A 23,776-nucleotide genomic window follows, 5' to 3' on the forward strand; every position below is an offset into this window, starting at 1 on the left:
ATAGGATGTCAAAATCAAATGGAAATGAGTGTAACAGGTGTGAAGTTACCCTACTTTCCTACATGTTCATGGTTTTCTTTAGTTTTATTCAAATTCAGATGGAACTGTGTTCTGTATTGATTCAAAGAAAATGCTTCTTTTTTTTTCTTGTCGTGATCACATTAGAGGACAAAGCACGGATTGGTCAACAGCAAGCAAAGTGCAGTACATTGAACCACGTAACCATAGCAACACTACCTCTTGAGACTTTGGGTTGTGTTGGCCATATAATGACTTTCACTCAAAGTGGCTTCAATCAACACGGTTTATTTACTCTAAAATGACAGTGAACGCTCATAATCTGTCAGGGACAAGAACTCAGTTCACTTTGTGATTCATAATAAAGGGCAATGATACACTTTGTGACATGGCGAATACAAGTAAGTAAGTTTTTGCCTTACCTATGACTTATTATCTTGTATCTTGTATTAGAAAAACACGATACAATCCAAAATTACATTATTGTCCCATAAAGGGAAATTATTTTTGTTGTGCAACGTCACAATGAATACATTAAATGGTAGCTACATATATTACAGTGAATACATAGATTAAATAAGGAACAGAGCGATAGAAAGGAGAATAAAATATGTATTTCCGAGCTGCACATCATCGCACATATATCTCTGTTTGCCGTGCATCATGCTGTTAATTATGTGCAATACTGTGTGCACATAATTAACAGCATGATGCACGGCAAACAGCGATATATATGTACTATAAATGCTTATATGAATAAAATGTGGTTTTTAAAGCAATGGGACTTTATATACAGCTGAAATCAGCATATTTGCAGTGTAGTTTTGGGCCTTAATGGCATTATTTGCTATCTGAAGACAGCAGTTCTGTTAATTGTCTTGGATATGAGGTTCCTCTTTCTTTTAAAAGCAGCAGATTCAGGTTCCCAAGCAGCAGCAGCAGCAGCAGTAGTGTGATACTATTAGTAGCACATGTGTGCAGTTAGTGTGCTGCTCATGAAAAAAGAAAACACAGGAGGAGGTTTCAACGGCCTGTTTTTCTCACCAGCTGCTTCTCTCGTAAACTTCCTGCGGTTTCTCTTGCGGTGCTTCTGCATCAAACGGCAATATAACATGCGCCTGTGTTTGGCGCAGGAGGCGAAAGATGGCCGTGTTTGTGCTTGTGCTGCTTCACTATCAGGACGGTGATGTTTCACGAGACACACGCGTGTGCAGCAAAGGTTAAGGATTGACGATTTTGTGAAGACGAGACGTCCCCCCCCCTCAGCAGCAGGATGTTATGAGACAAACAGCTGTTCAAGGTCTTTTTATTTGAGTCTTAAATAGCTGCTACAACAGGCTGCGGATGATTCCTGTTGGCTGTGATTGTTATCCAGTGATAATTGTTGCTTCGGTGCATGAAGCAGATGATTGTGTGATGATGTTACGGTAATTAATGTGACAGAAGTTCCATATGGATCCGTTTTAATAGCTGCTTTGATTGTTTTCATTTAAAGATTTGTGAAGTGGTTTCTGCCACAAAAAAATCTATCAGTGTTTAATCATCTGACATTTTTTGGGATTTATTGCGTTATTGATCGATTTGAAAATACTTTTTCTTGCCTTTATCGTCCAGTGCTGAAACGTTACAATGCTGCGGTATAAAAAAAATTATTTTGCACGTAATTAAAGGGCCACTTCACCCGAAAAAATACCAATTGCCAGAGATTAATATGTTATTTGATGATCAGACAGCGACAACAGAGGACGTTAGGATTGAAAAAAATAAAATAAAATTGACAAAAGTCGACGTCAAAGTCACTTCTGACTGAAAATTAGAAAAAGATCAGATTTTTTTTTATAAATTTAACAAAAAATGGTCAAATTTAATCCAAGTCGAATGTGAATTGAACAAAGTTTTTAGCATCATAATGATTTCAAGTGTATTCTTCATTTGACCAAGAGAAAAAAAGGGGTGAAACAGCCCTTGAAATACACAAAATAAAGTCATATCATTTAAAATAAGACTAAAAAGTGGAAATTGAGTTTTAAGTGGTATTAAGTAGAAATACTCACCGTATGTATCAGGATAGAACGTTTTCGTCCATGTTGCCTTCACTGAGTGACATTTACAGGTGATAGGTGTCACATCTTTTAAGAAAGTAAAAGTCTTACATGTTGATATTTATTTGCATGAGTACACATTCTCCAAATACTAAGTTTACTCTTGGCTGTGCATGTTAAAAAAAATAAATCTATTTGATTCCTGTTGTGTGAACCTGATTGAATCCTCAAATTGAAACAGAGAGAGAGAGTGAGCGTTAAATGGGTTTTCGACCTTGATAAGGACTCGATGATCGATGAATCTGCCTGGGTGGAAGTGAGCGTTGACTAATTGGCTCCGGCCTCTCGTCGCTGCTTGTAGTCTGACCAAAACTCACAAGGTTCTGGATGAATGCGCCGTCGGCAGAGACGTCTGGACAGAAAAAATAGAGAAAGAAAGTGAGAGATGAGGACGAGGAGGGAGCGAGTCTGGTCTTGCTCTCCCCTGCTGGACCGTCGCCATAGTAATAGCTGTCAGCTCATACATTTTATTTAACCTTCGTGCTCTGGGAAAGGAGACACATTATGCTCTTCTTTATTTATTTATTTATTTATTTCTGTCTCTGCGACTGTGGCACAGTGTGCCTGTGTGAGACTTCACAGGAAGTCTGTCCTGGGATTTAAATGAAAAGATTCCCCCAAAATGTTAAGGTTTTGTAAGAATTCCGGAGCATCAATGAGCCCAGTGATGAGGGAAGTGATTTCCTCTGAACCTCGGTGACCTCTTGTTGATGTTATTTGACTAGAACTTCCTTAAAATAGTCTTCCCTCTGGTTAATATATATATATATATATACATATATATATATATATATATATATATATATTTATATATATATATATATATATATATATATATATATATATATATATATATATATATACATATATATATATATATATACATATATATGTATATGTATATATATATATTATGGTTGTTAACGATTAACACGCGTTATCATGGGTCATAAATGAGTTCATATTGAGCAGCTCAAGTGGCTCTTGTTTGATTTTTTTTCCCCCCCTTGGTTCAGCCTCTCATCAGTCGACACCGTTTGTCGCGTGATTTGTGCAAACAGGACGTAATTTGTCTATTTGTCTGTAGAGCGACACACACACACAAGTGTTTGCTGATCTGACGCCTCAGTCAACAGGGTGACATCATGTTCCTGTGTCTTCCCAAATAGAAAAATAGAAAATAAATTACATTGTGAAGGGGTTTTTTAGGTTGAAGGGAAGATATTGGTTTTTGTTAGAATTACAACTTTGTTAATGTGTTGTCATGATTTCACAGCAGGCTCCAAACATTTAATTTGACATATTTTGCAAATATTTGTTCAATATTTATTGATTTTATTTGGGCATACCTGGTTGCTCTTGGTATCAACCTGACTGTACAACCAAAGCAGCTGCTCATAGTGTGTGGGAAGAAAAGCATCAAGACATCTAGATATCTTTAGATACATTCATATATCAAAAAAGTGTGCTATCGCAAGTTATTTGCTTTTATTTTGTAGTTGAAGATTGCACATTTAGTGCAAATTTGCGCATTCCGAGTTCCAGGTTTTAAAAAGCAAGGCTGTGAAATGCAAGTTTCTGCTGTTGTGTTGTGTTATTTTTCAATTCACGCTCAGTATCACCACTTTTGTGACAAATTGTCTTGAAGGTGACATAGACCGGAAGCTCCAATTAACGCTGCGTTTGTGTGTGTATCTGCGTCATTACCTCGTTTATGAAACCCTAAAGTTTCAGAACAAACAGTTCAGCCACTGCTGAGAAAATAGTGTTGTATTGTTTTCCTGGGCTCTGCGAAGCGGATCGACACTTCCTTAATTTGATGTCGTCATCAGAAATCCTCACCACCGTAGCGCCTCCCGGTGCGCGCACTAGTCCGGGCACATCCGGTTGCGTACATTCAACCGCAGAAGAAGAAGAAGAACTAGTCTCGTTGTAGCTGCTGAGATGCAGAGCATCCACCGTGCCAGAGGGGGAGCTGTGTATCTGAGAGCTGGCCTATCTATTACGTCACTTCCAGGTACCTGGCCAATCACAGGACAGTAGGAAAGCTCTCGTTGGCTGGCCAATCACAGCAACTGTTTGGTCTGAAACAGCGCGGCTGACGAGAGCGTCAGTGAGGAGATATTTTGATCGGCTCGTTTGCAGCGATTAGGAGGTTTTTAATCATGAAAACAAGTTAATATATGTAAGTAGACCTCCATAACTAACATATATGTGTGATACAAGCATTCTATGTCGCCTTTAATACTGGGCCATTTTTGTGATGATTTTACTACCCGCTAACAAACAAACAAAGAGTGACACTGGTTTGGTGTAAATAACACAGCTATAATATAATTAATGCAATTATATGGTGGCCCTGCTGTGCATGACGTCTGTTTATTCTTCTTCTTTCAATTCAGCAGAAGTTTTAAACATGTTTTTACTTGACGCTGAAAAGCAAAACAGATTTTCAGATACAACTCTTGGAGATGTTGCAGCTACTTTCTTCATTAATTGTTCAAACTCAACTATTTTCTGACAGGTCAGTTATAAGACAAGCCTCTGTGGTTGAATGTAGAACGGTAGGAGAACCGAATAACCTCTGTAATTTAAGTCAGGCTGCTAATGACCTCTCTGAGCCTGGTATTATGTGGCACAACAAAGGCTGTGCAACAGTTTCCTAGCTACACAAACACACACACATACACATACACATAAACATACAGTTTGCTGGTGTTGCACTCATGCTGGTGTGTGCACCCAATCATATACAGGGTCTGGTGCAGATTTACAAGACGTCATGTTTGTTTGTTTTTAATTTAATTTGACCTATTGCAGTTAAAAAGTGATGTTTCACATTAAAGTAATAGAATATAGAATAAAAATGATTGAAAACGATTGAAAATAAGAATAAAAACAGTAAAAAGCAGCTTCAGGCAACACTGGCAGCCTGGAGTATAACACACCTAAATCTCTACATCACCTGTCATTGATTGGGTTGCATTCAGGGTAATGTACGTGCCAGGTTTTGACACGCAACAATGACACATTCCCCCCACAAAGTGATTTGGTTTAGCGCAGCTTCACTGTTGTGCTTCCAGTACTTTAATGTCACACCCTCTATGATGTCAAATCTCATTGTGTAATAATTATCCAAAGTAGAAAACAATTAGGGGAAGTGTTTATGTGACAATGAGTTTTTAAATGGACCGTCAAAGAGTTTCAACCACACATTTGAAATGGTTTTGGCAACAAGTTGTTTATTTTTCATGAACCATTAAATGCAGCTAATGTCAGATTTAGAGCACTGCGAGTAGAGCGATGGAGTTCACTTCAGTTCAGGGATTTATTGCCCATGGACGGGGAAATGTGTTATGCAGTTGGTGTTATAAAAAGCAATAAAAACAATTGAAGGAACACTACAAACGTTTATATGAACAAAGACATGGGACAACATGGACACAGCTCAACAAAACTGGGTTTAAAACAACCTCAGTCAGATTTCAAGTTCATAAGAACTGCTAATAAAGTGCCACAGAAAACAATGAACAGCAATAAATCAACAGTTTTAAACATTGTCATCGATAATTAATAGTGTTACTAGTGTTGATTACACATGGAAGAACTGTTTTCTGATGAATCAATTACCACAATGTTCCTCTATTTTTAAAAACAGATTCATCTGAATGGTTTTCTTTAACAAAAAAAAGAATATTTTGTGACATTGGAAACACTTTTGAAACACATTTATAATGTCAGATCAATTAATAATGAAAATAATCATGAACTGCAACCTTTATTGAGATATATTTCGTGAAACAGTGGAGGATTTTGATGAAGAGACAGATTGATTTTTAGGTCAAGAAATCAATGTTGCATTGATTAGAATGTCCTGACTCCTAAATATAGTCAAGAACACAATGTTAAATTTCCCATAATGAAATTAAACGTTACCTCAGCAGCTTCGTCCAAAGCCCCCAGAAGACATCACAGTACCACTGGCACTGCCTGAGGTCTTGATTCTTTGCTCATAAACTTTGTGCAGTGACTCTTTATGATGCATTGGTGGTGTGATGTCTTTACACCTCTTAAACATTAATAGGCTGAAAATCCCTTCTCAGTTTTCCTGTATGAACACCTGCTCAGATGTGATGAGTTCACTGATGTCAAAACTTAAATTTCCCATGTGCGTGTTCTGCAGGAGGAACCTGCCAGGTGACCGACAGAAAGCCCTGGACATCATGCTGCCCCTGGTGGAGGATGAGGAGAACGTGGCCTCAGACATCTACTGCCTGGTGGGACGGATCTATAAAGACATGTTCCTGGAGTCTCACTTCACCGATACGCAGAGCAGAGACAACGGAGCACTCTGGTGAGAGGGATATGAGCATATTGTTTGCTTTTAAGGTTATTTTTAATGCTTTTCCTGCACCTTACAGCTGTGGAATATATACATACTCAAAATGATTATTTCACTCTTTTTATTCCGTTACAAGAGACGGAATTTTACTATAAACAATCAAAATCTTGCACTGCCACACATACAACCAGGCCCAGTTCTGGGTATTTATTTATTCCTCCATCTAATAAGCAAACTGTACAGGCGACTTACAGGCTTATATAAATGTATATAAATGCAGAACCCACACTTTGGCTGGTTAGTCCATTAGGGCTGCTGTAGAAACATGTTGGAGCATGACATAAAGCAAGGTCCTCACCTAAAGTTCATATCAATGGATATTTTTTAATACTACAACAACCAAACATCTCTGAATAATACTGTCATAAAGCTAACATTTGTTAGCATGATGTGTAGCTACCTTAACCACAACACAATTTTTTTGCTGTCTGTTGTACATAATGATTAAGGGAACTAATACTAAAAGCTAACATTGTTTAGCTTGCTGTGAAGCTACACTAACCACAACAAACGTCTCTTGTACATATTGATTAAGCAAACTAAAGTTACTGTGATAAAGCTAACATTTGTTAGCTTGTTGTGTGGCTATGCTAGCCACAACAGAATTTATTCCCAGGTGTTAAAAGAGGTTTCCTGAGATTAAGTACACAATAAATAGTTAAAGAATGTAAATCAGCACCAAGGGGTAGGGGTGAACATGAGGAATTGTAGCACTACATTGTAGCACTACAAGGAAGTCAGTTAACTTTACTGAACTGGAAGAACCAATAACACTCACGTGGTCACATTCTGTGGTTAAAAAGGAAAAAAAAACAGCATCTTTGAATCAGGAAGCTCAGGTTTCTGTTTCAGATATGGCCAACATTTTCCTGTAAAAGCTCTTTTCTGAAAAGAAATTGTTCTTATAAATACAACACATTGTAATAAGCAACATTTCTTTTTACAGATTACAATAAAGAAGTTTATATTAATATCCCCTAACATCATTCCCAAAAACTGTACAGGCAGAAGTATTTAGCAGAAAAAAGAACCAAAGTATATTAAAGGTTCCTCTCATTATCATTTACTTAAGTCACTAATATTAACTTCACTTTCACATTTAACCTGACATCATCATTTTTCCTTTAACCACCAGAACAGGCAGAACTGCTGCATGCCATCACAGACACTCACCACTGCTACCTCATCATTATTATTATTATTATTATTATTGTTGTTCTGTAATTGTGTTGGCTTTATGATACAACTGGATCCTCGTCATGTTGTTCTCATACGTTTGCACAGTTAATATAAAGGCGTGTTCTTTGATGTCACGTAACGGCACACCTGTACGTAGGTATGACACATGTAGGAGGAACTTACAATGACAAATACAAGTCCCTTAACTCACCTGTTAGATATTAATGCTCGTAAGCACTATCTAAATCTAAAATAAATTCATGCCGTCACCGTATTGTTCCTGTGAACAGATGGGACATCAGTGTGTATTTGCCAACAGGGCGGGAAAGAGAATCCCAGATCTGTTCTCATGCAAATACACGCGCCAGAAAACTTGTTTTAATTATTTAGGAAAGTACTCAGACCAATTAATCAATTATTAAAATAGTTGGGTCAGAGGGCCAGAGCCAAATGTGACGGGATTACTGAGGACAAGCATTAATACTAAATCTAAAATTGACGTAGTGTTACTGTTTGAAAAGTGAAGCCAAGGAAGTAGGACGGAAGAAGCAGGTGGCCACCAGGGGGCGACTCCACTGATTGTAAAAACTAACTTTGAATGGAAGTCTATGGGAAAAGAAGCTTCTACCTCACACTTTATTTGTTTCAATCACTTGTTTAGGGCTGCAATTATTAACTATATAACTATTATTCAATTAACTGATTACTAAATGAATCGTCAGCTATTTGGATTGAGGTATTTTTCAGCTTGTTAAATGGGAATATTTTCTCGTTTCTTTACTCCATAAACAAAGAAATCATTAAAACTGCATCATTTTATTGTGTGGACAAAACAAGACATTTCCAGGTTTGGTGAACACTGATCAACATTTTCTGACATTTAAAGGACTAAACAAGTACTCCTCTTGTTTAGTACTAACCTGTTCTTCAATAAAACGTGATGACATCATATATGAATGGGGAGAAAAATCAAATCTGCGATATATCGTATATATTTTTTATTAATAATAAATTATTGCAATATTTCTACTACCTTGATGAACAGAAACAGGTGTTTTTTGCTATCTGGATATTTGAAGACATTTTTATTTATTTTAAAGCATGCCAGTTGAACATGTGTGCCATGTCCTGTATTAAAGGGGATTATATTTAGTATTTTACAGCATTAGCATGTCATCCCAGCACTGGTTAATTAAGATCCCACAATCATATTGTATTTTCATAATGGATTGACGTGTTGATTATTCTCTCCAGTAATGGTTTGGTCCATAAAGTGTCAGGAAAATGTTTTTCAAAAATGTTTTTCAAACCTGGAAATGACGACGCTCTCAAATGTTTTGTCTTGTCCACAAACCAAAAAATATTTCTTTGTCTTAAAATATTCACAGTTAAGAAGCTGGAAAATGAAAAACCTTGTTTTAATCCTTAAAAAAAAAAAAAAAATGCTCAATCTAAATAATCAATGAACAAAATAGTTGACGATTCATTTAGTAATCGATCAATAATCAATTCATTGAGTAATTGTTTGAGCCCTACACCAGTGTGATTGACAGCTAGTGAAATCTTTAAATCTGGAGGCTTCAAAAACTGGTGTTCATATGGCAACTGGAAGACGTTTGTTCAGGCTCTGATTATGAGCAACAGGCTGACAGTGTCTGAGGTTAAATGTTCATTACTTCCGTTTTGGATTTCCTTCTTAAGATCTCACATCTTTGCCGCACAGATAATCAACCTCTGGCTGTTATTTTCATCTCCGTGTCAAAACTTGGCAGAGAGAGGCTGCTAATAACATTCAAGCAGCGTCCCTCAGTAGCACAGATTGGTCATTAAATAAATTGCATTTCATGTTCTGCGAGGAGAGCCGCTGTTGTCGTTTGCCGTTCTGCGGCCCCAGTTCAATATAGCTGTAATTGTTTTGGTTTTTGTTTTCTCTCTCTAAGTGTACGTATGTCGCGGGGCCTTGGGGGAGCCACGAGAAAGCCGTCTCAGAGATGCTTGGGATTTGGAGTGACGCATTTCTTGGTAGAAAGGTGTTTATTGGAGTCATTTGTTTGCTCTCTCACGGCAGGTTTAAAAAGGGCTTTGAGTCGGAGCCAACGCTGCACTCGGGGATCAACTACGCCGTGCTACTCCTGGCAGCCGGACACCAGTTTGACACGTCCTTTGAGCTCCGCAAAGTGGGTGAGTGGATATTTGTGTGTTTGTGTCTTTGGCCCCCGGAACACATGCAGCTTTTCATTTTATTGCACTGAGCCTTGATGACTAATCGCGGTGAGTAATCACTCTCTACTCTGCAAGAGTCGCTCTTGCTCCGCTGCATCTAACCATGGCAACGGTTCAATTAGGTTACAATAGACCAGCTTTTAGTTCAGGATTTGCATCTAGTAGATTAAAAGCTGGACAGATCCATTTTGTATTACCTTACTTTTGTAGTTACCTTGGAGCTTTTTGTCTTTCAGCTCATTGTTTTCTGTTTTACAAGCTGTCGTCTTCCAACAGGAAACCTCACCTTCAACTTTATTATAATACCAGAGGAAATTGGATCTGCAGCAGGGAACAAAGCACATAACAAAACACTCCTGATTGTACGTAGTGTGTTTGTGAGAGAGTTGTCTGGCAGGAAAGAATAGAATAGAATTCAGTTGTATTTTGTTTGCTTTTTTGATGCCTTTTTTCCATGCATCAACAAGGCATTTTTCTCCCACAGAACTGCTGCTGCTCACTGGATATTTTTGTACTTTCTCAATTCATTAGGGGATAGTTGTCAGTTTCTGAACTCCTCAGACCTGGCTGTCAGAGTCAGAGTAACTTACACCACCTTTCTTCCACAGTCTGCTCGGATTCAGCTTCAGCAGGTCGTCTCGACCGTGTCTATATGCAGTGATTTGTTGCCTTGTGATTGGCTGATTAGATATTGTTAACAAGCTGTAAACGTGAGTGTATCAGTAATTAAATTCTGTGCTGTTGAAATACCTCCTTGTGTATTAATGTATGTTTGTGTCAGAAAACAATTTGAGCCATTTATTGTCAAAAAAAAAAACAAGCAGTTTTACCTGATTTAACACAGATTATTGCGACATACTTCTGTTTTTCACAGGACTATTTATTCTCTCACATGCCCAGAGTTGTAAACATTAGGGCCCAGGTTGAAATCCAGAAATTCCTCTCTGACATCCGAGGCTCAAAGTAGCTCAGGAATGTGGGAAACAGAGCAAACAATCCTGGGAATTAGCCTGCAGCTCTCTCTGAATCGGCCTCACCCTCCTCTCCCTGCTGAGTCTCCTTACTCCTGCTCTCATCCCAGTGACCCCCACACACGTGACTCAGCGTCTGTGGTTCCTGCAGCAGCAGCAGAGTCTGTGTAGGACATGTCGCTGCAGCTCCTCGCGGCAGAAACCATAAAAACATTACGGAACACTTGTGGTATCCCAACAAATCTGGCTGAATACAGTAAATAGCGTGTAAAAATAGAGCTCCCGTGCTGCGTGCTGTGGCACGATAAATTCTCCTCCGCTATCTCATCTTCCTGAAATCTCTGTGGTTGACTCCAACTGGAAACACAGTAACAGTGATGATGCCTCTTTATCTGTTCTAATGTTTTCCCAGGGGTGAAGCTGAGCAGCCTCCTGGGTAAAAAGGGCAGCCTGGACAAGCTGCAGAGCTACTGGGATGTGGGCTTCTTCCTGGGCGCCAGCATCCTGGCCTGCGACAACACCCGGGTCATCCAGGCCTCCGAGAAACTCTTCAAACTCAAAGCCCCCATCTGGTGAGAGAGAAAAACGGCCCACAGCTGCTGCTGCTGCTACTGCTGCTGCTGCTGCTGCTGCTGCTGCTGCAGCTGCTGCTGCAGCTGCAACGTTAGTTTGCAGAAAAGCACATTTTAGACCACATTCATCACCGTCTGTGTCGTTGTGATTCAAAGTGTGCTCCGGCTTTCTCTTGAAACCGCGCCGACCATCTGTGGCTGTCAAAGAGACACAGAAAATATCACGAGGAAGTCACTTTTGCTCGCTAATTCCTCTTCACACATGCGTTTACGGGTGATTGCAGCGTGGTGTGGTTATGGTTAAGATGAAAATATGATGACATGATGGAAGGAAACACACAAAGAGACTAAAACTGTCGCAGCACCTCCTGATTCTTGTGATTTTAAAAGCTAATTTTAGCTTTTATGACGTGTGTACTTCCTGGAGAGCCTGCTTACAAGCTGTAACATTTGTATTATGTAGTTTTCAGATCAATATTGTCAATTCATTTAATCTGTCTGTCTCAGTTTTCAATTTAAAGTGCTTTATTGGCATGGGAAACGTACGTTTTTGCCAATTGCAAAATTGTGTAGTGACCAAATGAAAAGAAGATAGGAAACATAAAATAATATAAATATACATACACAGAGGACAATAAAATCATTTAAATAAGGAGCATGTACATGTCTGTTTACTCTACAGATACAATTATGTTGTGCAGGATAATTGCACTTGAACTGTATATAATATGAAACATGACATAGAATTTACATCTATATTGAAGGAGCCATTTTTGAGAAGGTTACATTACAGCGGTGTCATCATTTAGCATAAACAGAAGAGTAAGAGTAAATCGTTGTCTAATTTAAGCCAAAATCATGACATATATTCAAATCAAGCCTCACTACAGAGCTGAATCACGCGTAAAGCAAACTTATGAAGGAGAGGTGGTGTGAAAATGACAATAATAGTCGTTATTATGATGAATTGAGCGATGAAATATCTCAGAATCCAGAAATGTTTCGGTGCTCTGACGATGACAGAATGGAAAGACTGCCAATGTGACAGTCTGCGAGAAAAAGATCTCGTATTATTGTGAATTTATGTTGCCAAACAATGCCGCGTGTGTTGTGATCAAACACAGTCAAAAAAAGACCAACGAGTTTGTTTCCATGAGAGAAACTCTGTGTCTGTTTTTATTCAAATGCACCGCTCACATTTCTTTTTAGCGTAGCCGCCGAGTTTAACCTTTAAAACGCCACTTACACCTGCGAGCGAGGAGCTAATGATGTGTATTAATGGGAAAAGAATGACAAATACACGGCCCTAATATCCTTTAATTTGACACTTTTATGCCCACATTCAAGCTTCTGTAGATTAATCACCCTGAAGATGTAATTTCACTCTGCGCGCGCACGTGTGTGTGTGTGTGTGTGTGTGTGTGTGTGTGTGAAACCCTGCTGTTCTTTATTTGTGCTGGAGCTGTGAAAAACTCTTTAAGCTTCCATTAATGTCATAAAAGACAAACGTTACCGAGCACGCAAAACACAATCACGTGCTATTATTATATGTTTCCCCTGATTTTCATAACCTTGGTTACATTTGTTGGTGTCGTGATATGAGAGGTTTGTTTGGTTTTGTTTTATCTTTGGTTAATGAAAGGTTTGCTTTCAGGTACCTGCGCTCGTTGGTGGAAACCATTTTGATTTACCAGCACTTTAAGAAGCCCAGTACAGAGCAGGCGGCGCCCAAACAGGAGCTGGTGGATTTCTGGATGGACTTCATGGTGGAGGCGACCAAGAAGGACGTGTCCTCTGTCCGATTCCCGGTACGTGACACCTGTGAAGAACCAGGAAATGGCTCATATTTATCGGGAAACTCTCAGGTTTCAATGATGTGGAAATGTAAAAAAATAAATAAAAAAATGTCCTTTTAGGTGTTAATACTGGAACCCACAAAAGTCTACCTGCCTTCGTATTTGTCCATCAACAAAGACGTGGATGACAACACGGTGTCCATCTGGCACGTCGCTCCTGACGACGAGGTGAGTGACGTCATTTATTATCGTCCGTCAGCTGATTCTTAAAGTTTCAACAGTTTTCCCCATTCACACCCATTCAAATTCAACGGTTTTAGGTCATTACACGTTACATGTTTACATATTAAGCTCATGCTGTTTACATTCTGGTGACTTCATGCAGACACTGTATCGTGTTTTGTATTTTGATCATCTTAAATAGTCTGTATCTTTTTAGATTCTACATTCATAGATGTGGACATGTATTTATATTATTTATAACCTTTACTGTCTTTGCTGATGTGACACTGTAAATTGAACCCATCTTATCTCATCTTATCTTATCTTACACGCTACCAACGCAGCCACCAGACGTAGTAAAACTCCTGCTTTGAAGCCTTGAAATGTGCTCGTCAGCTGTTGCAACGTGAACGCTTTTCCATCTCGTGTTTTCCTCTAAATTCCAATATAATATATAATATATAATTTACAAAATAAACATTAACATCAGAGTCCAACACTAAATTTGTCCCAGGTTTCTTATTTATGTATTTATTTCCTCTCTGTTGGATTGTTTATTTGATGCTTCTGGCCTTTTTTACTATGTTGTTTTCCTTCTTTTATATCTGAGCCCAGACAAATTTCCCAGTGAGGACAATAAAGTACACACACATATATCTATATCTATATCTTATATATAAGATAAATATATATATATATATATTATCTCTTGTGCTATTGAAGAAGACCTGAAAGTATCGATTGAGACCATTAACTCCAGAGAAAACTGCTCAGTGAGGCTATAAATCAAGTGAGAAGTAGGTTGAGTTTCCCCGTAGTAGACTTCTATTCAAACTGAGTTCTTTTTATATGAAGAAAAAGAAATCAAACCTTGTCCTTCCCGTTGGAAGACGACCGGCTTCGCCAACCGTATGAATGCAGATACTCACTCAATATGAGAGATAATGGACTCAAAATGAGTTCATTTGATCGGAATTATTGATTATTTTCATTTTGTTACATCCGAGAAAACCTGCAGCATCAGCAACTGCAGTCATTTCATCTGCTTTAACTGACGCTAACAAGGCCGCTAATGTCTCTTAATGACTGTAAGGGTCACTCAACATGTTTGGGATAATGCCGCTGCTCTGATGATACGAGCCATCCGTCAGCAGCAGAGTGCATCACATGGGTTTTCAGAGTCTCCCCGCAGCTGTAACCATGTCCTCTGTTTGTCTCCTCCTCATCCTTCTCCTATCTCTCCTCCTCCACAGAACAAAGGAATTCACGAGTGGAACTTCTGCGCCACGTCGGTACGAGGTGTCAGGTCAGTGTCTCCCTGTCTGTGATGACACACACATTAGAGCGGAGTGATGTCACAATAACCTCACACTGCGTCTCTCTCTCAGAAGAAGGTGGTCGGTTTGAAAATATCCAAGAAATAGTGTGTTTTTCTATTACTTGGCTTTAATAATGTCTCTACAAACCACAGAATCAAATAAATATGAATCAGGGATTTAAAAACACTGGGTCGGGACCCCCACATGGGTCACAGGTGATATTTTTTTGGGTCTCAGAACAAATTTGTCTTTTATTTTCCAATTATGTGCTCATGTTTTAAATAACATACATTCAATTAAATTGTAATTCATTTTCTCATCTATCGTCATCTTTTTCACCATCTTTTAAAGTGCGCCCCCATATAGAAAGTATGGGAAACACTGTATTACATCAAACTATTGACACATGAGTTTATAGAATGCTGGTGTAGCAGCATTAGCAGTGCTTTGGCGACTAAACTTACAAACTTGACTTTTTAGGAGTAATGTCGTGTTTTTAAACTAATCCAGTTCAGCTGCAGTTCGGACAATTAAAAGCAAAACGATGCAATAATTCCGCTTGCAGTTGTCAAACGATAACGAGTGAAATTCTCAATTTAAAGTATGTTTAGATGATAAAATTCTCCTTTCATTTTTAAACAACTATTTAAAATAGAGTTGAAAAAAAAAGATGAAATGGAACAATGGCGAACAGGGGAAGTTGTGGACTGACTACTTTAAATGGTTTAAATAATTACATTTTTTAAAGTTATCGGAGGATAGAAAGACACAAAATGGTGTTTCACGTGTTACCAATTGCCTGTTGTTGGTCCAGAAAACAGTGCTTGTATAGTGGGACGAGGACGTTCGTCCAATTAAATGGACAATAAACAACCGTCGCTCAACTTAACTGTGTAAGTTCTTTCTAATACAACACAAAAAGTAAAATAAACAACATTCATGCACATAAAAGTATCCAAATATAATGAAAATAAAAACACCTTTTCCATGTCCTTATGTACAAAACATTACACCTATGCCATTGAACAGAGACATGTATGAGGAAATGAATGTAATATGATTTATTAATACCGCAGATAAATGTAGGTTATGATCACAGCACCAGGCTGCCTGATGAAAAGCCACGGACGACATCTCACTCCGCGCCTGCTTATTTCCAGCGTCCTCAGAGGAATCTCGCTGTCAGATGAGAGAAAAGGTGGAAGGACCACGCTCGGCAGGTTGCTAGGGAACGACTCATTTCTCTCTCTGAGCCCACTCAGCCTGCAGACAGTCAGCAGGACACAATCGCAGCTAGCATCACATGCTCCGGCACTCCGGCGTTTGTCTGACTCAACCTTGGCAGAGTCGTGTAAACGCTCGGTGCCGGAGGATAAAAAAAAAAAAAGTTTCAATTTAGCTGTTGAATAAGTGACGTTTTACCGTGCGCAGGAAGAGAGCAACAACAAACATATCACTACACTTGAGTGTGTCAATAAGACAGATGTGTTGATGATTGTTACGTCTGTGTGTCTGTCCAGACGCAGGAACAAACAGCCTTTTATTGCGTCCCCGAGAGTTGATGGCTGACGTAACGAGCCCAAGTGAAAGGCTCCATTCGAGTCCTCTGGAGTCATTGTCTGTTTGCACTCCTGTGGGTTTATTGTCGCGCTCACTTCACTGTGGCCTCTCTTTCTCCTCCTCAGCATCTCCAAGTTTGACGAGCGCAGCGCCTTCCTCTACGTGCTGCACAATGCCGACGACTTCCAGATCTACTTCTGCACGGAGATGCACTGTAAAAGGTCGGTCCGCCCTCGATCACGCTGTGGTTGTCAAACTGTGGTATACTGTTCTATTGTATATACCATATGGGAGTGGGTAAGAAATGAGAGAACAAAAAAAAAAAATAATTAGAGTCACCTTATCTTTTAATCTATTTAATTCAATTTAATTTATCTTTGCTAACCCAGTGTCTTTTAAATCACTACTTAAAACCCATTTTTGTAAACTATTACTATTTGACCTTCTCTTTTATTTACTTACTCTTTTACCTTTTCTATTTTGTTTTTATAGGATTTTAAACCTTTAATCACATCAATATTACTACTTTTTTAGTGTTTTTCATGTCTTTTATCTCGGCCTTCACCTTTGCTGTTGTTTGGCTTCATAATTTCCTCACTCGGTTTGTCAAAGCACATTTTTCTAAGGTGCTTTATAAATAAAGTTATTATCATTATTATTATTTAATAGGGATAGGAATTGGTATCGGTCTGATATTGTCTCAAAACTCTTGCAAAAGTATTTTAGCTGACAACAATATTTGTCTTTCAGTTGGAGAATTGTGTCTTTGAAATGACTCGGCACTAATGTGTTGTTAACAGATTCATAAATGGTCTAAAACAACTGTATCGTAAGTATCGGTATTGATCGATACTCCAGTTTGTGATATCGGACGCAAAAGTTGGCCTCGCACCATCCCTGTTAGTTAATGTGACTCAGAAGTGATTTAAAGGCACAATTGATATCATTTCTGTTGCTAAGGGAGCTCTTAATCTCCCAAAAATGAAGCATTATGTTAATGAATATAATGTTTTTATTGTATTGATATTGATCAATACATCACCATTCAGTCAAGCAATTAATTATTTAAAAGCAATTAAAAGCCTTTTTTAAGGGTGCCTTACTATTACTGGCCTCATTCCTCCCACAAATCAGTTCTTAAGTGTTCAGCTTGTTTCTATTTGGACATTTGGACCACCAACAGTTACACGTGGGGAGAGAAAAGTTATTTCCAATGTTCTGTGCAGGTTTTTAGTCCCTAAAACTTGAATTGATGTGACATCATTCCTTTTGCTGTGAAGAATTCCAAACGTCTTCTCCCGTCGCTGCAGTCGTCAGCTCTGGTCTCGGGTTGAACATTTCGCACATTTCACCATGAAGCACACCTTCCCTCTGTTTGACACCATCGTGTTGTGTGTGAGCTGCTGGCTGAAGAACTGACTGTTCAGACTTGTGACTGTCGCTTCAAAGACTCCCAAGCTCCTCCAGTGTTATTATGATCTGTAGTGTGTGAGAGTCTGTGAGTCACTGCTGCTGCTGCTGCTGCTGCTGCTGATCATGATGATGTTCCTCTCCTTTCAATACAGAGAACCAGTTAGGGAAGAAAAGAGAAGGAAGGAAGGAAGGAAGGAAAATGACAGGTGGTGAAAAGAGGAAACCTGATTATATATGTGCTTATGCTTGATTGGCATGTGTGCATGCACGTATGTCACTGAACACCTGCAGACGTGTTGGTGTGTGTGTGTGTGTGTGTGTGTGTGACAGCCAGACAAGGTGACTAATTCTCAGCATGTGTGCAGTCAGTGATAAAGGTCATTACGTGTATGTCTGTGTGTGGGAGGTGGTGCGCGTGTAAACACAATGTAACCCCTTCAGGATGAAACCACCGGGTAGTAAATAACGCCACTCACTCTCTCACTGCAGTCGCACCGTGCACCGTGCAGACGATCCGTTTGTGTCCACAGGTCATTAACTACCTGACAAATCACAGATTTTTTCATTTTTGTCGCTCTATTTGTTGCACACCCTGTTCTTTTAAAATCTATTAATAGAGCTGTAAAGTGTGTCAAAGCTGTTGGCATGATCCGTGTCACGATCCGTGTCAACTCCTTGAAATCCTCGAAAGTTTGTGAATTTGAAAAAAAAACGTATTTAAAATCACCCCTAAATAAACATGGGGTCAGTGAAAGTGCTGGAATTTTATGCAAGAAAGAAGAGAAGATTTGATATTTATTTAAATGTCTCCCTCGTAATTACTAGCGGCGTTGTGGACACTGTCCACTGTCTCTCTCTCCGCCCGTGAGATAACGTGAGATTCCGTGCAGAACAGCGAGCGAGTAAAGTTAGCAAGAAAGAGAGAAAATGACGATGTGATGCCTGGAAAATAAGAATTCCAAGATCTCCGTCCAAGATCCCAAGGACAATCACTAATATGCTCCTACATGGGTGAATACTCAAATTAGTTTGCACTATGCAGATGACACTATGCTGTTCGTGTCCGAAGTTCCTTGTTACCTGACAAATCCGTGCTTTTAATTGCAACTTCAACAAGCTATAGGCACGCCTCGCTTTTGTTTTGAAATTTAGAACTGAAGAAGAAGAAAAAATTAAATAAATAGACCTGTAGTCATTGGTCCATTGCTGCTCATTCCCCAAATTACACCCATTCACTGCAAACTGCCACAGCAGCAGCCTTTTTTTCCTCCTTTTAAACCTTTTAAAGCAGCAAATTACTACTACTATAATACCTTTATATACAGTACAGACACCTTCTCAAAACAAGGTTCCAGTGTGCCCTACAGGTGAACAGCAGAATAAAACAGTTAAAAAGCAGCATATTAATTAGAAATTAGAAAATGGGGTAAAAATTTATTAAATAAATGATCCAAATGGTGGCAAAACATTTTAAAGGTGTTGTATTCTCTAATGTTGCTGACATGAATAAAGAGCATTACAGTAATACAGGGGGAAAAGTACACTCTTAAAGTTGCACCATGTGTTTAGATTGTTAAAATACTTTTTTCTTTTCCAGGCAGTAATTGGTTTACATTTGGACCAACATTACAGGAAACTGCAGTTGTCAAAGTCACTGCATATTTACGTCTTATGTAATGAATCTGCACAGTGTGTGATGAAAGGTGAGACTAACTGGCACTTTTCTCTCCTGTCAGATTCTGTGACCTGGTCAACAGCATCACTGAGGAGAGTTGGAAAGGTCCAGAGGAGGGAGAGTGTGACTCTGACACCTTAGAGGTGAGGGAAAAACTCCACAGCTTCATTTTTGCAAAAGCCTGCAGGTGCTTTTTTTATATGCTCTGTGTACAAGTGTTCATGTGTTGCAATCAACGCAGTCCAAAAATAAAGAGTAGAATAATGTTTAGTATATATACAGTATATAATAAAGAGTAGAAAAAATGTTTCTGAGTCAAATTGAAGTAACACTGGTTTGTGTCGTCCCTTGTCTCCACAGTACGACTACGAGTACGACGAGCACGGAGAGCGGGTGATTCTGGGGAAGGGAACGTTCGGCGTGGTGTACGCGGGCCGAGACCTCAGCAACCAGGTCCGACTCGCCATCAAAGAAATCCCTGAGAAAGACAGCAGGTGAGAGGAGAGGAGAAGAATTACAGTGTGTGTGTGTGTGTGTGTTCATGTCATGCTACAAACAGTCAGACGCGTCAGTGACTCGTTCTCTGTATCATCTTCAGTCAGCCACTGTTTATGTTTTAAACAAAGTCCCACACAAACATAATGAAGTTTTTATTTATACAGCACTTTTCACACATAAAGGCGGATTCAAAGGAAACTGTAACAATTACAGTCCATCACGTCGCAAGTGTGAGAAAATGAGGACGATTCAATGTTTTAAAGGAGAAAAAAGCTAAAAAATAAATAAATGTAAATCTTAAATTGACAAAGGAAATAAATGAAAGAAAATGGTGTAGGGTTAAAAAAAATATACAGATAAAACACATTTATACTGTGGTAACAGTTACAGTCCATGACAAAGTTTTAACAAGAGCCTAAAATAAGGTGAACATTTAAGCTGATTAAATGTTTTAAAGGAGAAAAAAAAGCCAAAATGGAGAAAGGAAATAAATTAAAGAAAAAAGAAAGTTAAAAAATATACAGATAAAATACAAGATCTTAAAAACATTTAAAAGGTGTTTAAACTAAGTGGACTCTAGAAAAAGATGGCTAAAAATACTAATAATTGTACTAATAATTATGATAATAATAATAATTATACTTAAAGTTCTGCCACTTAAATGTCTTTTTAAAAAGATTTTACATTTATACTGTAATAATTACAGTCAGTGACAAAGTGTTAAAAAAGATCCTAAAATAAAATAAGGTGAAAATTGATACTTTAAAAGAGTTTAAAGGAGAAAAAAAGCCTGAAAAGTTAAAATCTTAAATGGAGAAAGGAAATAAATGAAAGAAAATTAGATTAGGTTTAAAAACATACTGATAAAATACAAGCTACTGTATTAAAAAGAGGAAGTTTCTTTGCCACCTTGTTTCAATAACTTGTGTTACTTTAAAGGCTAATTTAACTAATTGAGCAAGGAATGTGCAAATGAGCCTTAAAACCAACAAGTAAACAGCTTTAAAGAGTATTGAATTAGCCGTCTTAATTGACGTCTTATTCACTGACTGTTACTCAACTTAATGTGCAAATAAGCTGGAGTGTAATTTCCTGTCCTCGTTAAAAACAGCCTGTATTTTCAGTTGTTTTAGATCTGGTTTACAGCTTCTTAACCTGCCTCTTGTTTGGCTCGTTGTTGTTACACTGATCGTTGTGTGTGTGCTGCTCTGCCCACATGCTTCCAGCTCATACATATTATTGCAAACAAGATGGAGAATTCCCAGGTGGTCGATGGCTGAATTGTTTTCGATGCATACCACACGACCACAACATCCACGGGCAGGAAATACCAGTCTCTATGTCCTCATTTCCTCTCTCTGTCTCTGTCTCTCTTTAAACTGTCAAATATCCAATAAATACACAGTGGCGAGAACGAAAGACACAGGAATTTTTTCCAAAGCACTACTGAACATTTGATGTCCCCCAGTGGATTCATCTGCTTCAGGAATCACTCAATCGGTATTTACTCTTAAATTGACCGTAGGTGTGAGAGTGTATGGTTGTTTGTCTCTATATGTGTCCCTGTCGCCCTATGTCTGCTGAGATTGGCACAGCACCCCGTGCAACCCTCATGTGGAAGATAAAGCAGTATAAGATGCTTTATCTTATGGATGGACATTACACCTATTTCGTGGCCACAAATTAATATTTCGTGCGCAAGTCGAACTAATTAGTGTTTTCGTGCGCAGGTTTTGTCCATTATGTGGCCACAAATTAGTATATTGTGGGAACTAATTAATATTTTGTGGGAACAAATTAATATTTCGTGTGCAAGTTTGACCTATTTCTTGGCAACGAAATTAGTATTTTGTGGCGACAAATTAATATTTCTTGGGAACAAATTAGTATTTCGTGACCACATATTAATATTTCGTGCGCAAGTTTGACCTATTTTGTGGGAACTAATTAGTATTTCCGTGCGCACGTTTTGTCCATTTCGTGGGAACTAATTAATATTTCGTTAGAACAAATTAGTATTTCGTATGCAAGTTTGACCTATATCTTGGGAACAAATCAGTATTTTGTGTCCACAAATTAATATTTCTTGGGAACAAATTAGCATTTCGTGACCATAAATTAATATTTTGTGCACAAGTTTGACCTTTTTTGTGAGAACTAATTAGTATTTCCGTGCGCACGTTTTGTCCATTTCATGGGAACTAATTAGTATTTCATGAACACAAATTAATATTTTGTTCGCAAGTTTGACCTATTTTGTGAGAACTAATTAGTATTTCTGTGCGCACATTTTGTCCATTTTGTGGTAACTAATTAATATTTTGGGGAAACAAATGAGTATTTCGTGACCATAAATTAATATTTTGTGCACAAGTTTGACGTATTTTGTGGGAACTAATTAGAATTTTGTGGAAACTAATTAATATTTCTTGGGAACGAATTAGTATTTCATGGCCACGAATGAATATTTCATGCGCAGGTTTGACCTATTTCTTGGGAACAAATGAGTATTTCCTAAAAAAAAGGATATCAGACGCTCTATAGTGCACGTTCTTATAGCCTCTGTATATATGTTTTAACAACGTTGTAAAAACAAAAACAGACTAAATGCTCTGTGTTCTCAGGGATAAGTAAAGTTCTGCTCTCTCCTCCAGCTGAGATTAACAAGCACAGACCATTATTTCCCGGGGGCTGCTGTTCTGTCACTGCATCCACATGAGTGACTTATTAGCAGAGAGCAAAATCTTTTTTTTTTCCTTTTTTAATTCCCACCAGCACGGCCTCGGCCTCTGCCTCTCACAGTTCCACCTACTCGTGTCAGACTCTCGCACTGACGCCACACTTTGTTCCACTAATCACATCAGCGAGTCAGCGGGGCGCTCAGCTGAGAGGAATGTGGAGAATTTGGGTAAATAACTCACGAGTGGATTGAAATCAGGGGGGAGATAGAGAAGGAGGGGGTGATTCATGCAGAAAGCTGAATGTGGAAGCGTCTGTGAGGCAAACGTCCACAACACTGAGGCTTAAAGTACCTGCTGCTCTGATCACAGATCAACACTCAGCCTCTGTGTTTTTACACTTCAGTCTTTCATATCAGTGATTTCTCCATAATCCTAATCTCTCCCTAAAAACACACGTGTGATCATCTAACTATAGTCCAAGGTTTCTATTGATTATTAACTTTAAGTCTAGGATCATGATTTCATGATTAAGTTATTTGCCAGTTAATGGAAATAAAAGTTTAATTGATAACATAGTTATTAAGTTAATTCATAATCACTTTTTTACTAGTTTTACTGATAATCTTCATTTTCATTTTAAGTTAAAATGGGTATGCAGTTTAATTGAATATCAATAGATAATGTAACACTTGTATTTTCAGTACTTTGGACATTTTAAAGGTATAATGACACAGTAATAAAAAAATAAATAAAGCTACATTATTTTTTATTAATATTATTATGATATAACATTTAAAAACCCTCAAGAGTCAGCGACACCTTCTCCCAAGAAGCAATTTGCACATTAAATTAGAAATGGCACCAAGAATGAATCACCCACTCGTGCTGCCAAAGTATGCACTCGCGCTTTAATACAAACGCAGATTATTTATTGTAGTTTGTGAGCAGACACTGTAAATTTTTGACGGTACAAAACCATACAATACCATAGATGAATAACAAATAATAGACTTATTATAAACAGGCATAATACACCAAACTTTAATAATACTAAAAAAACAAAAATATGGAAAATCCTTAAAAAAACATACAAGAGGATAGAGAACGACTGGTTAAGATTAGTCTTTATAGCATTTTTTATGAAT

At 38.2% G+C, this 23,776-nt stretch overlaps 1 protein-coding gene across 2 annotated transcripts in view; it reads left to right on the forward strand.

Moving 5' to 3' along the window:
- map3k5 (mitogen-activated protein kinase kinase kinase 5) overlaps positions 1–23,776 on the forward strand; it is a 76,369-nt gene that overhangs the window by 34,244 nt on the left and 18,349 nt on the right. For both annotated transcript variants that reach the window (XM_058612927.1, XM_058612928.1), the window contains exons 7-15: positions 6,304–6,474; positions 9,770–9,882; positions 11,308–11,467; positions 13,122–13,275; positions 13,384–13,491; positions 14,739–14,791; positions 16,490–16,585; positions 19,514–19,595; positions 19,813–19,946. In XM_058612927.1, the coding sequence (XP_058468910.1) occupies positions 6,304–6,474; positions 9,770–9,882; positions 11,308–11,467; positions 13,122–13,275; positions 13,384–13,491; positions 14,739–14,791; positions 16,490–16,585; positions 19,514–19,595; positions 19,813–19,946 (1,071 nt within the window). The remainder of the gene's footprint in view (positions 1–6,303; positions 6,475–9,769; positions 9,883–11,307; positions 11,468–13,121; positions 13,276–13,383; positions 13,492–14,738; positions 14,792–16,489; positions 16,586–19,513; positions 19,596–19,812; positions 19,947–23,776) is intronic.

This window comes from Solea solea, chromosome 17, assembly GCF_958295425.1.
Source record: "Solea solea chromosome 17, fSolSol10.1, whole genome shotgun sequence".
Classification (NCBI taxonomy): domain Eukaryota; kingdom Metazoa; phylum Chordata; class Actinopteri; order Pleuronectiformes; family Soleidae; genus Solea; species Solea solea.